At 49.3% G+C, this 18202-nt stretch overlaps 1 protein-coding gene across 1 annotated transcript in view; it reads right to left on the bottom strand.

Annotated features, from left to right (window-relative positions):
• The window catches only part of TP53BP2 (tumor protein p53 binding protein 2), a 29045-nt gene extending 21861 nt beyond the window's left edge, over nucleotides 1–7184 (bottom strand). Inside the window, exons 1-2 of the mRNA XM_081114430.1 lie at nucleotides 7041–7184; nucleotides 1781–1894 (exon numbers count right to left, since the gene is read on the bottom strand). Of these exons, the coding sequence (XP_080970556.1) occupies nucleotides 1781–1868 (88 nt within the window). The 5' untranslated portion in view covers nucleotides 1869–1894; nucleotides 7041–7184. The remainder of the gene's footprint in view (nucleotides 1–1780; nucleotides 1895–7040) is intronic.
• Nucleotides 7185–18202: the final 11018 nt, after the last annotated feature.

The following is an 18202-nucleotide window of genomic DNA, read 5'->3' as shown; positions in this document are numbered from 1 at the left end:
GCTTAGGGAGAAACTACGTGCTCATTTAAATTAAAGCCATGGGCACCAGTCACACTGCCAGGCATGCCAGCCAGCCTGGCAGAGGTGACGCGAGCCCCACTCCTGGCTCTGCCTCTGAGTGTGTGGCCTCTGACAAGTCACTGAACCCCAAAGTATCAGCCTTCTCAACTGCAGAGTGGAAGAGGCCAGACAAGTCAATTTTGAGCTCCTCCTCAGTCTATCTACACTTGATAACTTCTCATTGTTGGGTACCACATGGGTATCTGCATTAAAGCGATAAAACCGAGACTGCATGACATCCAGTGACGAACATGTTACCTACATTCTTACTCCCAAGAATTATATATGGAAGTCACAAACCCTCAGCTTCCCATTGTGAAATGCCAAGTCTTAGAAAGACCTAGCGCTCCGCCCCCACCGGGCCTTGCCATGGAGAACAGAGCTTCCCACAGGCCTGCCTTGAGCTGCTCACCTTCCCACAGCCTCCGAGACCTGCCCAGAGGGCGGGGACGTGTCCAGCCGGCCATCTCTCCACCGTCATGACCGCCTCCTGCCCTCTCCTCACCGTCACCTACACACGCCGGTCACAGCCCGCATCACGAGGCGAGCACCTGACTCCCATGTTCTCCCTGCGCGGGGCCTGCCTGCCTCCTGCATGACCGTCCCCTCCACAAGCCAGGCTCCCGGCCCTGGGCTTCCTCATCCCCACCCCAACCCAGGCTCCTTTCATGACCAACCTGGACCCTCGCCATCTAGAGGAGCTCCACCCCAGAATGTCACCTCCCAGCGTTCTGCTTGTGACCACACGTTCCTCACTCACCCTGCACGACCTGAGACTTGTCACCTCTAAGCCCTGGTCGCCCTTCCCCCTCAGCCCTTCCCATCCTCACTTCCTCCCCACCCCGCTGAGATGTCATCTTGCCAGCATCCTCTTCGTCCCTGTCCCTGACCTTCCACCGAATTGGTCTGGCATCGCCCCAGGCTGGGGTCAATCCAACCACCTTTTCCCTTATGACCCTCAGGCTGGAGAACGTCACGGGTGGCCTCACGGCCTCCATGGAGCCCGTCAACCTGTTCCCCTGGGGCTCTCTCCTATTCTTCACGTCCATCCTCACCTTCAGAGGCCTCTGCCTTCTCCGCCTGAGAGAGCGTGTTCCGGTGACAAGTTCCCCGAATGCTCACAGGCGCACACATTTACTCGCACTGCGCTGTTCCTTCCTGTCCTGTCACCATGGAAGAGGTTCCCTCCTCTGCCCATGAGACTCTCTCTGCCAGGGCTGAGGACGCCCCCTCAGCACCCCCTTTCACGTACTGCAACCGCCTCCCCTCCCGCATTGAAAACTACCATAAAGCGTCTCCCGTCTGCGCCCTGGCTGGTGTGGCTCAGTTGGGTGGACGCCATCCCATGCAGCACAAGGTTGCTAATTCCATTCCCGGTCAGGGCACATGCCCAGGTTCCAGGCTCGGTCCCCAGTAGGGGGCGTGCAGGGGCAGCAAATCGAGGTTGCACTCTCGCATCGATGTCTCTCTCTCCCCCTCTCCCCTCCTCTCTCTCTGAAAATCAATACAAAAATCTTAAAAAACAAAAACTTCTCTTCTTCAAACCGAACAGAACAAGCAAGACCATCCCCGTGTCTCCTCCCCGACAGGCAGATCTTAGAAGCGTGGCCTCTCCCCACGGTTCACACTCACCTCTCGCTCTCCCCTCAAACTGCCCGGTCCCACCCCAACGCATAAAAACACAGCCCGAACGCTGCGCCTGCTCACAGGATCTACCCACCGAAGTCCCTGCCGGGGGGGCGCTCATGCCGCAGGAAGAAACGCACTTCGCTCCTCTGGCTTCCAAACCTCTGCAAGACGTCGAACATCCGCTCGTTATCTGCGACGGGGCGTTCTAGGAGAAAGACAAACACAGCACGTCATCCGTCCTTCATGCACAGTATACACTGGGGATGTAGGAAATACACGGCATCTTAGGTCATCTGTTTCCATTAAAGGCCCCTTAGAAAACGCAGTATCACGGAATTCCCACACACACATACACACACACCATCAGTGTCGAGCCGGGTGGAGACCTGGAAGGAAGCCTGGGCTGCGGGTTCGAGTCCCAGTCAGGGCACATGCCCAGTTTGTGGGTTCCATGCCAATCAGGATGCATGTGGAGGCAACTGATCGGTATTTCTCGATTGCCAGTATTGTTTTTAATAGAAGACGGTTGAAACAGCCTAAGAAAACTCAATGCACTTGTCAGTCACCAGAGGCAGTACCTAAGGAAACAGCAGGGGCAGAGAACGCAGCATGTGCAACCCATTTCGCGAGCTAACCCTGAGCTTCATGGGCCTGGTTGCAATAAAGGTCCGTTCTGGTTCTGGTCCTATTCCCAGGGACAGAGCGTACTGAGCCGACACAGACGTCCCTCTTCTGCAAACCACAGAAATTCTAAGATCCCCCCAGAAGGGAACACCATAGATGAGTAGAAACCCATCGAAAGAAAGAAAGTAGCCCTCCACCTCCTCACCACACACACACACACACACACACACACACACACACTATTCCAACGGAAATAAAATCCCCCGATTCCAGAAGCGAAGAGAGAACTCAAAGGCAGTGAGGCAACTCCCATCCCTGCTGGGTTGGACCATCTTAAAGGCCATGAACCTTCCCGTAGGTGTGGGAGCCGAGGCCCTGCCGGCCTGTGGTAACAAGAGCAGGCCCGGGCCTGCACGTGCTGAAATGCACGTCACAGGTTCTCAAGGCCCCTGCCCCCGTCTGCCCCCCCCCACATCTCCTGGTCTCGGCCCTTGGCCTCCGTAACTATGAACGTGCCACTCTGCGCACAGATACGTCCCAGCCCCCTCTCCTCCTGCAGATGGAGCAGGTCCACCCATCACTGCGGTTACCACGCCGCGTTCTAAGCATCTGCTGAACCTGCTTCTGCGTGAAGGCAGGAAACTTATCTGTCTCCCTCCCAATCGGTCCCGAGCCCAACAGGAACCTAAGAAACGCTCTCTATACAACAACTGACAGGGCAGCAAGGAACTGGAGATGACAAATCAAAGCTGCTCATTTTAAAAAGATTGTCAGCCAAAGAAAATAAGAAGCTTGAGAAGCTAACAAAATCAAAGTAATATACTTACTATTTGTTAAATAGGACACTTTGGACAATTTATAGCAAAGGGGGGGGGGGGAGTTTAAAACATCATAGCTATTACTGAGAGCTAATACTAAGTGCACCGAGGGCTATGCTAAGCCCCCAGCACGTATTGTCTCCTTGAATCTCACTCAATCCTATGAGATAGGTTCAATTATCATCCCAATTCTGTAGATAAAACACAGAGATTAAGGACCTGGCCTTCAATAATAACCCTGGTAAATGACAGAGACAGAATCTCAATACCCAAGACTTCGTTCTTAATCACACCTTACAAACAACCCTCAAATCAATTATGAGTTCACTGCCACCAATCCAAATCCCAACAGAATGCTTCACGGAGCCTTTCAAGGTAATTCTAAAATATATCTGAAAAAGGGACTATACAAGCATAGCCAGATATCTTTTTAAAAAGCAGAAGAATGAAGTAAGTACTTGCCTTATAGATACCCAACAAATTGGAAAACTATAGTAATTAAAACTGGTTCTGTCCCGCCCTGGCCAGAGTGGCTCAGGTGGTTGGGCATCGTCCTCTGCGCCGAAAGGTTGCCGGTTCAATTCTCAGTCAGGGCACATGGCCGGGTTGAGGGCTCCATTGCTGGGAGGGGGCGTGCAGGAGGCAGACAATCCATGTTTCACTCTCACATCAATGTTTCTCTCTCTCTCTCCATCTCCCTTCCTCTCTCTCTAAAAATCAATTTTAAAAAATCTTTATAAGACAAACAAAAGCTGGTTCTGTCGTAAATAAGAAGAAAAAATGAAAGGAACAGGCTAAAGTGTACAGAAACATCCCTTCATAGGAGACGCGACACAGGACAGGAAGTGATGTCGTAACAGTAGGGAAAAAACTGCTCAGTGAGGCACTTAAGAAGATTTGCTATCCATCTGGGGAAAAAGTTAAATCCCTAATTCACACTAGGCACAAAAATTCATGAGGCGAGGGAGGGGTGGGGGAGAGGAAGGAAGGAAAAGATCTTAAAACTTCTGGCATGAAATAACAGAAGAATATGTTTACAGTCTTGGAGTAAGGAAAGAATTTTCCCATAAAGGGGATAACTTGGCCTGAGGTCTACAATAGAATATTTTTTCGGTTCGTCTTTGTTTTTAATGCCTACAAAGCAAGAGGGAAAAGACAAACGCCAAAGGAAACCTACAGAGAAACCAGTTTTTAAAAATGGAAACCCAAACGGCCAATAAATTTTCAAATGGGCAGTATCAGCTTAGCAAAGATTAATATATTATTCTATCAGCTGGTGATGAGGATGCTTTTAGAAAAAGCTGGTAGGACTGTGAACTTATGTAGCCTGTGTTGAGGGAAATCTGGCAATACGTTAAATTTTAAATGCGTGACCCCTCAACCAGGCAATCCCATCTCGTTATCTGCTCTACAGAAATGATTGCACGTGACCCCAGAGGCTCCTAAAAGGGTTTTACTGCAGCATTTATGAAAACAAGAGCAGGATTCATGTAAATGTTTACGAATAAAGAAATGGTTAAATCAACCGTAGTTTATGCATACTGGGAAAAATTATGTGATTATTAGAAATAATGCTGTAAACGTACACATCTTAAAATACCTCCAAGCTCTGTTGGAAGGTAAAATAGCAAAGGGCAGGGTATTGATACACATGGTACTATTTACATAAAGCAAAAATAGAGAAAGGCATAACCCACTGAACTATTTCTATAGCTACGTACAAATGCAGAGAAGAAGTCTGAAAAGCAATCGACTAAAGTCATAAGCAATTACACCAAGTGATCAGGGGATGGACTTGGGGGAGACATCTCCATTCTACTGATATTACTTCCCCTCTCATAAAAAGAACATATTCAGATGCTAGCCACCTTTTTTCATTTAAATCGTTAGAAAGAAAAGAATCCTTAATCATCATCACATAATATGGGTTAGTGACCTCAAGTGAGCAGAATTGGAGAGGAAAGGGAGGCAGCAGAATCTAGTGTTCCAGGAGGAGAATGAGCCTTGGCAAAGAGAACATTCTCCCCCATGAAAGTCAGGAGGAGGCAGGCACACCTTCAGGCAGAACCTGAGGGGCGTGCAGAGGCGGGAAACGGAGGGATCTGGTGGGTGGTTCCGGTCACCTCGGGGAAGTGTAAGGCGGGTGAAGGCGAGCTCATGTACTCTTTCAGTGAGCGCTGACTGAGCACGAGCACCGACTACGTGCCAGGCACTCCTCGCGCTGCAGCAGCAAAGAGCAGGGAAGCAGATCTCTTCTCTCCGGGAGTCTACACGCTAGTGCATGTGTTTGGAGTGACAGGGATCAAAAAGGCAATAAATAAACACACACACACACACACAGAGCGATGTGTGGATGCAGAGGATTAAACCAGGATGACATCATTGGGAACTTCCTGGCTACTTTCGCAAGATGCTCAGGCAAAGCCTCTCCGAGGAGGAACCTTTTAACCGAAACCCCAAGGACCGGAGGGAGCAGCACTGACAAACCGGAGGGAAGCCAGCCAGGCCTGGGAACAGCTAGTGCCCTGGCTCTGAGGCGGGCAGAGCCGAGTGTGGTTTGCTCGTGAATATAAAAAAGGTGCAGGAGGGGCAAGGAGGGAACAGGACCAGATGACAACACAGACAGCAAGCCTCTAAGGTCCACAATCCGGGATCAAGCGTTTGGACTTTATTCTAGTAGAAGAGAAAGCTCTAGGGGGTGTCAATACAAAAGTCCAACCACCGACTTTCCACCATCCTGAGGGCACAGAAGGCAACCAACTGTAAGCCAGGAAGAGAGCTCTCACCAGAAACCCAAGTCAGCTGGACCTCTCAGCCTCAGAAATGTGAGAAATAAATTTACGTTGTTTTAAAAAAAAAAAAAAAAAAAAAAAAAAGTCCAACCATCAGATTCTCATTTAAAGGGATCACTTGCGTTTCTTTATGCAAACCGTCTAATCTAGCTCTTAGGTGAAGGTTAAAAAAATAAGTGATTCATGGAGCGTGGAGACCTTCTAGAACACCCAAGGGTGGGAAAGGCAACACAGACAGGTACGAGGACGTGCAGGGGAACCGGGCGCTCAGCTGAAGTCGGGTTTCGTGGCCGGTGTGAACCCGTGAGCACAGTGTGTCACCTGCACCCCGGCGGAGAAAGGGGGAACAGCGGGAGCCCACCAGGCCGTGCAGGAACGAGCAGAACTTGGGAAAAATTCCTCCCATGTCGACAAACTCCTATGGGGCCAAAAGAAACCAGGCCGCCCCACTTCCGAGCTGCCAAGAACTACCATATACTGAGGGATTGACTTCAAAGCTTCATGTAAGGCCTGTGATTTCCCCAGTGCCTCCTGCCACCACAGTAATCAACGCTGAGCAGCTTTCCCCAAAGCCCACGCAACCTTAGAGGCAAACAGTCAGGACGCCTCGCGTTTCTCATCGAGCAAAGCCTCAGCACACAAAACCCTGGGCCAGTGATGGCGAACCTCTGACACGCGTGTCAGAGGTGACACGCAAACTCATTTTTTTGGTTGTTTTCTTTGTTCAATGGCATTTAAATATATAAAATAAATATCAAAAATATAAGTCTTTGTTTTACTATGGTTGCAAAGATCAAAAAATTTCTATATGTGACACGGCACCAAAGTTAAGTTAGGGTTTTTCAAAATGCTGACACGCAGAGCTCAAAAGGTTCGCCATCACTGGCCTAGGGGCACACCAGCCGCTCCCACTGGTGTGTCAGCTGCCTGCCCTGTGAGTTTCCTGCTGTGGTGCCGTCACCGTGTAGCAGAAGGAGAACAGAAGGACTTCCTATGTCACAGCGAGGCTGGAGGGGACGCTGTCCCCTGGTGGACATGCTGTTCTAGAGCATCCCCGCCACACCCAGGAACGGAATGGTAAGAAACGCAGGACCAGGCTCAGGCTGCGCGCTCCCACCTGAGCCGCACCACACTTCGGCCAGGTGGCAGTCGCTCTCGCCGGGCTCCTTGCACAGGTCCACCACATCCCGGCATATCGTTTCTGGGGTCACGGGGACTTCGGTAAAGTGCTGCTCATTGTTGCTGAGGTACACGGTAAGAAACATCTGGAAACAAAAGAGAAAGCACGAGAGTTATCGGACTGCCCACACCGGCCGTGTTCGCTTTGTGTTCACCTTCGCTTCCCGTCCCCAAACAGGCTGGGGGGCAAATGTTCAACAGGACCGTCTGGCTCACCCTGGCCGGGAGGGAGGGGGGGGAGGGTTCTGGAGCCCTGCCCACTGGGTTCCTGCCCCCTCCTGGGTTCCTGCCCCCTCCTGGGTTCCTGCCCCCACCGGAGCAGAGCCTGCAGCAGCCTGGGGAGCCCTGGGGGACAGTCAAACCAGTTCACACAAAAGGTGAAATTAAACCATTCTCTGACATTTTACTTATGGGATTTGTCTACCAAATCCTTATACAGTTCTTAGCATGTGCCCGGTGCACACTACATGCAGATCTTCCCACCAATCCTGTAAAGGTGATGAGGGATATCACACAGACACACTCATGCACAGATACATAAGAACATAAGACGGCTGCATAAGAACATAGGATGTACTGCTTCTGAAGGCATGGAAACAGGACAGACCTTGGAGGGCAATCTAATGTTTACACCACGCACATACATTCCCTACTCAACAATTTAAACCTAAAATGTTTTAAGCAAGTTAAATACCTACTTCAAAGCATGCCCTCACCAACCAGGTGTGAGCAGAAATGACCAGCTGTAATGCTACAACGTGTCTGACCTTGCAAACATTCAGGCCAGCCGAGGATTTAAATTTAAAACTCATTAACAATCTTTTTCCCAGTAAAAATAGACATTGCATCTTAAAAAACGATGCTACTAAAGAATGCAAGTTTTCACACCTATTAAATTACCAAAAAGAAAAATGCTGTTAATTCCCAGTGCTGCAGAAGCAAATTGTCGATGGCAATGCCAGTCAGTAAACCCCTATGGTTCATTCAACTCAGTGGGCACCTACTGTGTGTATACAACTCAATGAGCACCTACTCAGCGCAAACCAGTATGCATCAGGAATAGAAAAACAAACCGTTTGAAAGAGTAACCCCACTGTGACACTTCATCCTGTGAAAATAATTCCCATCCAAGAGAGAGCATGCAAAGGCTCTGGGCCATGAGCCTGATGGACCAGTACAGCACGTTATGCAAAAGTAATTAGTGAGACTCTATGAGATATTGGGGGAGTTTGGGTTTTAAGGCCGTAAAAAGCAGAATGAGTAATACCTGCACTGTGATCGCGACACGAGACCATCATACAACAGCCACACGACGCCCCTTCCAGCTCCAACTGCCCCGCCCATCACCCCAGAACTGAGAACGCTGCACTCGGCCCCTCGTTGTAAAGAAGGCAGCGTCCCATTAGGGATGATGGTGGAAACTGGCTGAGACACCAGACTGGGTGCCTCAAGGATTTGGCCAGAGTGGGAGGAGAAGACCAAGAGAAAGTGTGTGTGTGGGGGGGGGGGGGGGGGCCGCGCCGCGGGAGGAACTGGCTCATCCTTGGGAGCTTTCTGGCTCCTCCCTGCAGTAAAACCATCTTTTCTTAAGGGAATCCAAGCCTCCACTTCTTACAGCCAAAGCTCTTAATTCCCATAAACGTGTATAACATAGAAAGTAACCTAGAGCCCTGGCTGGTCTGGCTCAGTGGATAGAGCGTTGGCCTGTAGACGGAAGGGTCCTGGGTTCAATTCCGATCAAGGGCACATGCCCGGGTTGCAGGCTTGATCCCCGGTAGGGGGCGTGCAGGAGGCAACCAATCAATGATTCTCTCATCATTGATGCTTCTATCCCTCTCTCTCTCTCCCTTCCTCTCTGAAATCAATATTTATTTTTAAAAAAAAGTAACCTAGAAAACATAGAAGGTAACCCATTACAACTAGAAGGCAATCCAGAAAAGTTAAAGGTGGATTCTGCTGAAACAATAAATAAAACGAAAGAAAAACAGCTACAGTTCCCATATGAGGTCAGAGCCCTCCCAGCTAATGACACCAGGTTTGCACATTCTGATACACGGTTCTCGGCCTCAACTTGGCAGCATTTTGAAACTGTTACACAAAAATTGCAAAGTATTAGATAAATAACAAAGATTAACTAAGCTCACAGAATTCCACCCGCTGCTGCTCTGGCAAATGTACAGCGTGTTTAATGACAGAGACAAACAACTTACACTTCGGTATGAAACAGGACTTCTCTCCTCTATAGTCCCCACCCACCCCAAAACTCTCTTTGAAGTTGAACTCTTCGAGAATAGCAACTGTTTTCACTGTAAATATGAGACTTGGGTGTTTATTTAATACAGAAATACTTCATACCCAGTCTGCCTACTAAACACACAGTCTCCACAAAGCAAAGGCTGTCATTACGTAACACTGGCCCCTTGCCTCGCCAATGCCACTCTCAGAGGGCTCGCACACCAGGTCTCCGACAGGCAGCACGGGGATTCTTTTCTCTTTATATGTAAATTCTTTAAAAAGGACTCAGAGAAGCGATCTACTTAGCTGCTAAGGAGAGGGCCGGGGTACACGTCTGTTCTTCCAACCCATCCTCTACCCTTTATGCTATCCACGCAGCAGAAAAGTAACTAGGAAATGCTCTATTTAACCACAGCAACCCAAACCCGAACAGAGATCTGGTCTTTCACTGTCTGGAAACAACAACTTTGTCTCTTTAAAAGCGTAATTACAAATAAGAATGATGAGAGGTGTGCTCTGTTTAAGATTCCTATTCCCCCCGAAGCCCCCAGAATTAGTGCTGGCATGAATGGCAGGCACATGCGGTGACCCATCTCTACCTTGTCTGCACGAAGACTGGCTCCGGGGTGACTTTCTAACTGTGTGAGGCCCTGGGTGCTGGGCCAGTACCGTGACGTTGCTGCAGGTTCCTGGGCAGGAGACCTGGGGCCTAACCCCAGATTTGTTAATAATTACTTAGCCAACCTTAGGGAAATAATGTCACCTCCCCGAATCTCAGCTCCTCGTCTTCAAAGTAAGAGTCTTTTAGTTCCCTAAGGGCTACCATTATTTTAGGTGTTTATTTGGTGTCAGAGTAAAAGCCAACATCTTTACACCAGCCTGCAAGTTGGACGTCAGCAATCCAGGCATGCAGTGAGGGCCTGAGTGAAGGCAGTGGGGGGACCTAGAAAAATGGCAGATTCAACAGAGAAGACAGGCGGTGGGGACTAGGTGAGGGTGGGGGTGAAGTCAGGGTGGGGGTGAAGGGGTGTGCGGGAACTGAACAATCCAGTGACTAGTGAGAAAGTCAGTTCAGGAAGAAACCGGGTTGCTTTGTTGTGTGCCTGTGACAGCATTGGGGGGTGGGGCCGGAGTTTGTTTTGGATCTGCTGCCTGATCCTGCCACCAGCACCTGCCCCCATCCCCTCAGCCCTCATCGCCTAATCCCCTGCGTGCTCTCTGTTCCACCAGCGTCCCCCTTGCTGTTCCTCACATGCCAGGCACATTCCGCGCTCAGAGCCCAAGCACTTCTGTTCCTCTGTTCGCAATGCTCTTCCCTACAGGCCACTCAAACGCCGCCTTCTCCGTGAGCCTTCCCTGGCCACCTGCTAAAAGTCCACTTACTGCTTTATGTCTCTTCTTGGCACAGTCGCTGCTAACACACTGTATTTATTTAATTATTACATTCTTTAACGTGTTTTTATGGCCTGTCTTCCCAATTAAAACAGCCCAGGGTTTTGTCTGTTCAATGCTCTGCCCTCAGCCCCACGAATGTGCCTGGTATGTAACAAGAAAACGGTAAGTATTTGTTTATGATTAATAAATTCTTTAGCAGTGACTGCATTTCACAGATTTGCCTCTGATTGAGTTTCACAGTAAGTTCTCTTCCAGGCGTGGTAAATGCTGCAGCGTACAGCACAGCGAGACACTGAGGGGAATCAGTGTGTCCCCTCATTTCTCCAGCTTCTATCATGACTTTAACAAGTCATCCCACTGTTTCAACGTTCTTCATTCATTCACTACTTAGAGGCCAGCATTTTATAATCTAAGTTCCAATAGAACTGATCCTGACTAAATAGCTAAGACAGCACACAGTACAAAATTCGAGAGATAGAGAGAGCTGTGTGGAGGGGGACATGGCCGGCCCCCGGGGAGGGAGCACATCAATCAATGGCCAACCCGGCTTCCTCCCTCTTCAATGCCCTACTGCTCTCCACTGGCCCCTCAACAGCAGTCAGGCGGCCTGGGGAGCAGTTTGTGGAAATCGACCTTCGGGCACCAGGCAGGTGGAGAAGGTGGAGGGGGGTCTGGAGGGCAAGCGGGAGATGCGGTGACTCCCACACCCGCCTGGTCGGGGAGGGGCCCGAGCGCTAACGTCCCGAGCAGAGAACCAGCCGAGGGACAGGCCCGAGGAAGGATGGAGCTGGTCACGGCTGTGGAAGAGGAAGGTCACTGGAGGCAGCACAGGGAGGGGCTCCCGATTCCAAAGGCAGTGATCCAAAGAGGCCGATCACGCAGGACTTGGAAGGCCACGGGTCCTCAACGTCGGTGTGGACAGAGCTGCTCAGCACAGATGCTGGGCCCAGCCCCAGAGTCTCTGATTCAGCAGATGGGGAGGGACTGCGCGCCTGCATTGCTGTGTGTGTGTGTGTGTGTGTGTGTGTGTGTGTGTGTGTTTTTCTATAGATTCTGCATTTCCAACAAGCTCCCCTGTGATGCGGACACTGCTGGTCCACAGACCACAAGCTGAGAACCGGTGTTCTAAGGCCCAGCAAGAATCTGGGTTCTAGTCTAAGAGGCCATGGGGAGCGAACCACTAAGAGGCACAGAGTAGATGAGTGGTTGCCAGGGGCTGGAGGGACTTCCTTTGGGGGTGATGGAATGTTCTGGAGTTAGTGATGACAGTTAACGACCTTCTGAGGGCACTGAAGCCACTGCATTGCACACTTCACAACAGGGGTGGGGAACGCCGGCCCTCGGGCTGGACTGAATAGGCCCGGGAAATGCTTTGGTCTGGCCCTGCCAAGGCAGTAGGGGTGAGCTAATGAAATGTTTCACCCAATACAGCAGGCTCACTTTCAAACTGATAATTCTGTATGGCCCACGAATGATGTTATAAATATCCAATGGCCCTGGCAGGAAAAGGTCCCGCCCACCCTCCCACCCCACCCCCCGCCTTACAGGGTGAATTCTGTGGTATATGAATTGCATCATAATTTAAAAGGCCTACTACGTGCTTACTACGTGAGAGAGAAAAATCTCTTAAGGAAGATACATTTACCCATGGGAAAATCAGAGAACAACTTAGTACTAATCTGCATGAATGAGACGTGCAGGTAAGATGGAAATTCAGAAATGGAGAAAAAATAAATGTGATCTGAGAGACTGAAGTGTCAGCCAAGAGGTGTAAACGAATGGAAAACATAAAAACGAACCTACAGTAACCTTACTTCCCAAATGCCATGTTCCTGACACTTGCTAGTTTCTAATACACCATAAAGCCCCACATCCCCCGGACACAGACATGGCTCATGCGCTTCTTTCCCGTGCGGGGCAGCAGAATGGGTCCCTCCAGTTAACCCCCCTGGGGAACAGCTGTGAGAAACGCGATTCTTCTCTCTGACTCCAGCGACAGCGTTCGCGCCTGGGGACTTCTGGGCTCCGTTCTCTCCACCATAGAGTGCAGCGACAATCAGGTCAAACCAACGTCCAGCCTGCACAGAGGCACTGAGCCTCTCGCTGGACACGGGGAGGAAACTGCCGGGCGGCTGCAAACGCTCACAGCGCCCAGACACTGAGTCAGGGCTGTCCTTCCCTGGCAGGATCAGCCCTTCTCACTGACATTAAAACGCCAACTTCCTTCCGACTTGTAAGTCAGGAACTTCAACTTTCTATAGTACGAACTGCAGAGAAAGCGATCCATCAATCACTATAATAAACTAAGTGGAGCGTAGCCCTGGGCTGGTAGCTCAGTTGGTTAGAACATCGGCCCAATGGGCCAAGGTTGTGGGCTGGACGGTCAGGGCACACACAAGAATCAACCACTGAATGCATAAATAAGTAGAACAACAAATCTACTCCTCTCTCTCTTTCTCTCTCCCCTACCTCCCCTTCCTCTCTCTAAAATCAACTTAAAGATATTTTTTTTAAAAAAAGAACAGAGAATATAACAGACAGATCATATAAGATAATATAAATGATAAAACCTGAGGGGGAAATAAATGTAAACTAAAACAATGAGATACCACGCACAACTATTAAATTAGTTTTCAATTCAAAGATAAGCTCCAACAGAGATGAGGATGTAAAAGGTGATTCACGCCTGGCCAGAGCGGCTCAGTGGGTGAGCACAGTCCTGTGCACCGAAGGGTTGCTGGTCTGGCTCCCCGTCAGGGCACACACTGAGCTGCAGGTTTAAGCCATGAAGGCAACCAATCCATGTTTCTCTCTCTCTCTTCCTCCCTCTCTCCCCACCTCCCTCTCTTCCTCCCCCGTCCCATAATTGCTCCTCTCTCCAAGCATGTCCAAGGGTGAGGGTGAGAGAGAGAGAGAGAGAGAGAGAGAGGATTACATCAGCCCAGGCAAGAGCAGGGTAGAGCGGAAGAGGAGCCTGGACTAGAGGAGGGACCGTGACTCAGGGATGGAAGTTATGGGAGGAAATGGAAGAATGGAAGGGAGTGGGCTACAGCACCCAGGTCTCTGGCTGCTGAAGGCAACAAGGAAAACCTACCAGAGAAGGATCCCATCTCCCTTTAATATAAAGTGTTGTCCAAAATAGCTCCCTTCCCAGGAAGTCAACGGATTACCCCAAAACGACCTCTGTATCACAAACTAGCTAGCAGTTACCGTCCACCTAGACCACGTGCTGCAGAAAAACCCTGGCTGGAGGAGCCCGTGCTAGAACTCAAGCAGCTCTCCTGAATTTCCTAAATCGCTTGCTACTTTGCATCTCTGTCAATCAAATGAAGACAAGCCTGGTTTTTAAAAAAGTCAAGGAACTGTTAGGTGAGCGCATGGGAAGCGTCCGGGGATGGTCACGTGGTCACAAGTGCAGTTGGTGCAGAGCATTAAGGTCATGGCTTCCTTCAGAAACCTGCGTGCTCCACTCAGCGTGACAAGAGACTGCGGCTCCTCTCACGCCTGCAGGGCGCTCAGGGAGATAATACTGGGCGGTTTCTCCTGGGACCAGTCTCCCCTCTCCCTGACTTGGTCTTATTCCCACGCCTGGGTCGGCATCGTTGCTTCTTCGCTCGCCCCTGGCATCCTGAGTGTTCAAACAAGTGGAGACTGTGTTGATTGAGTTCATGGCCAGCTCACGCCACCCGCTGGGCCTGGGGGTGGTGAGGTAACTCAGATTCGTTTGGGGTGGTTTTCTGCAGACTTTCCTGCAGTGGGTGCTCTCTCCCTGCTTCCCACCTTTCCCAGGCCTTCCATTCGGGCACCTCCACAGCCACTCTCCACTATTACAGCTTAAAGCTCTCCCCGTGGCTGCCACCTCCCTTCCCAGGCCACCTGAGCTCTCCGCCCACCTGGAAGCTGCCCTGCGGCCCCTCTCCACTCAGCTCCTGCCCCCGGCCACCGGCCCCTGGGCGTCCTCCAGGCCCAGGCTCCAGGGCCTAGGAGTTCTTCCCACTCACAAACCTCACAGGACCAGCTCCTTCGGGTCAGCAGGTCTGAGCTGAGCTGTCCACCCCCTTCCCTGGCCACCCCAGTCCCATTATCCTCCTTACACCCCACTCTCGTGTTTTCTTGTTTTATTTTCCATCTCTCCACCCCCTCCCACACTCCACCCCCACTAAGCTCCATGAAAAGAAGGTCCCTGAAATCTGCCTTCTTTCCTGTATCCATGGCACTTGGAATATAGAGAATGCTTATAAGTACTTGTTGAACAGATGTTGTCCCCAAAAGGCCATCCGTAAATGAGGCTGATGAGGAAGAGTGAAGAGCATGACTCTTGTGATTTCATTCAACATCAGCGCCTAGCTCAGCGGTTCTCAACCTGTGGGTCGCGACCCCTTTGGCGGTCAAACAACCCTTTCACAGGGGTCGCCTAAGACCATCCTGCATATCAGATATTTACATGACGATTCATCACAGTAGCAACATGACAGTGATGAAGTAGCAACGAAAATAATTTTATGGTTGGGTCACAACGTGAGGAGCTGTGTTTAAAGGGCCAGAAGGTTGAGAACCACTGTCCTAGCTTATGTCCAACAGATTCACCTCATTAGATGGAATCACTACTCCCCACTACACAGAAGCAGAGCGTGGAGACCGTGTCCCTGGGCCCCCATCTGAGGTCCCACCAGCAGAGGGCATCCCTTCGGCCGCGGCTGCACCATACGAGCCCCTGCAAAGGGCTGAGGAGTGACGGTGGCAGCTCACATGGCAGCTTTATGATTCCCCCCTCCACACCTCCCAGCATTAGTCCACTTCAGATTCTTTCTTCCCTACATCATCACCTTCAAGCCCTGTTAAAAGATAGAAAGACTGGCCAACACCCACATACCGAAGGTAATTACTACCCCTCCTCCCTCACCCTGCAGAGGTGGGAGAGCTGAGGTCTCCACGGAAGTAGAGGAGGTAGAGAAAAGTCAGAGATGCCTCCACTGCCAGGGTGAGAGCATCTCCTCCACATCATAGTGATAAGAGAGCCATTTAGCAATCTTCTCCTCCAGTTTGGGTTTTAAGGACGGAAAGATGTCCCTGTTTTCCTTTTACTGCTTCAAGAATAATTAGAGTTATGCTCAAGGAAGCAATATTTGAAGTTATCATTAGCCAAGCGCTTGATGGCATCAGCCCATCATCGCCACGTCTGCCCGGCCAAGTATGTCAGAGGATTCTAATCTCGTCTAATCTCGGCATCACCATCTCAAAGAGCGTGTTTGGAGGAGGACCTGGATCCATATCTCATTGCTGCTGAGGGACCAGGAGCAAATTACCGAAATCCTTCCGGCTTCCAATTCCTAATCTGTGGGATGAGGATGAGAGGACTCGCATCACAGGGTCATTTTCTGGGTGACCAACCTACATCACTGGGCACAGTGCCAGGCACAGGGAGGTCCTCAGAAGCTTCCTCGCCTCCCCTGGGCGGGAAACGAGCGCCCAGGGCACTGGTTTGCAGGGAGAGGAGTCATTCCGCGGTGGAAGGTCAGCCTCCCCGCCCCCCCACCCCACCCCTGGCCGCTTCTCATCACCACCATTCACAGTGGAAACTGGGATTCTGTAAACACTTACTCCCTGAGGCTCTCTGCGATCTTTCTAAACGTGTGTCGTAGGGATTTTTAGTTGAAAGGTTTGAAATCTAAATGAAGTAATACTTATTATAAATTTGTTTCTAGAAAAACAACTGAAGTCTGCATTCCACGTGAAAGTTCAGTATTTACTGGCCAAATGAACATTTTCAATGAAAATCTGACTCTGTTATCATCCAAATAAATAACTTGGCTTGGGATAAAGTGTATGCAGAAAAAATAAAACTAAAAGTGACCACAGCTGCCAGTTAGTGAAGTTTCTTTTATGTTTAGAATTTGCATCTTTGATAATTTTCTTCTGATAAGACAATATGCAAAGTGTTTTAAGAACCACTATCTCCTTAAAACTCAGTGCTCCTGAAGGATCTGCTAATGACTAAAGTTTCTTGGCTCTCCCCAATGAGATGTAAATTTTTTTAAAGATTTTTTAAAAAAACAGATTTTTAGAGAGAGGAAGGAAGAGGGAGAGAGGGAGAGAGAGAGAGAAACATCTATCACTGCTGAGGCCTATTATGACTTTGGAGCTGATGCTCCCACTTAGATGTTACTCCTGAGACCATTAAACTGTGTTTTACTGTAACCAATTACCCTGAGTTCCATCTACCAATGTTCTATTAAGAGCCAATGACATTTTTTAAAATTGATTTTTAGAGAAAGGGAGAGTGAGAGAGAAATATCTATGTGAGAGCAAAACACTGATCAGCTGCCTCCTGCGTGCCCCCTACTGGGGATTGAGCCCATAACCTGGGCATGTGCCCTGACTGGGAATCGAACCAGCAACCTTTCGGTGCACAGGACAATGCCCACCCAACTGAGCCACACCTGCCAGGGCATGAGATGTAAAAATGCAATGTCTCACCTACCACTCCAGCATAAGTACACACTTCACACCCAGTCTGTCATCTGTGCTTTCTTTTCTCAATTACTTTGATTACAGAAGAATGTTCTGTTGAGCACCACCACACCATCCAAAAAAACAAGTATTTCAGTAACGTTTGACTTGATGAAGGGGCATGACCTGAAAGAACACTCCAGGTTCCTTAACTCTTGCATCCCAACCTTCTTGTTCTCAGTAGAGAAGGTTGGTGAGAGGTTTTATAATGCATACGGCAAATCATACCCACGTTACCCTATTTGAACTGAAGGGCTCAGTGTCCAATGAACTCTGGTTCTCAACCTTCCTAATGCCACGACCCTTTAATAGTTCCTCATGTTGTGGGGACCCCCAACCATAACATTATTTTCGTTGCTACTACATAACTGTAATTTTGCTACTGTTATGAATCGTAATGTAAATATCTGATATGCTATATGTGTTTTCCGATGGTCATGACCCACAGGTTGAGAACCGCTCCTTTAGAAAGACGTTTTAGGGAGGGCCACCCACTATAGTAGATTACCCGGAGGTAAAGGTCTACAGTATTCCTTAAAAGCTCCAGAAAGGAGAGGTTTCGTTTTATTGTTTTTACTGTCTGCTGTTGGGGGACGGGGGGACATGAAGAGGGAGAGAAGCAGATCCTTCTAGAAGCAGTGTCTGAATAAAGGACACTGCATATCATTCTAGATTATTTTTTTAAATATAAGCAGCTGTACACTTGTGCAGTCTAATTTTGTTTTTGTTTTTTTTCTGAAACAGGTAAAGCTACAGAAAAATTTAAATGCTTTTCGGCTTTTAATTAATACAGCAGAAGTTCCAAGGCAACAAATTTCACAGCACATGAAATGTGAGATACTTTGCACGTTTTTTTAAAAAACGTGATTTATTTAGCAGCCTTTAGGAATTACAATTCTATACAGAACCTACCTTAAACTTGATTCTGGAATAAAACCTAAGCTAACTTGCTATATTACT

This window comes from Myotis nattereri (genome assembly GCF_964212035.1).
Source record: "Myotis nattereri genome assembly, chromosome: 20".
Classification (NCBI taxonomy): Eukaryota; Metazoa; Chordata; class Mammalia; order Chiroptera; family Vespertilionidae; genus Myotis; species Myotis nattereri.
The sequence above is the reverse complement of the archived record's forward strand: the minus strand, read 5'-3'. Positions and strand labels throughout refer to the sequence as shown.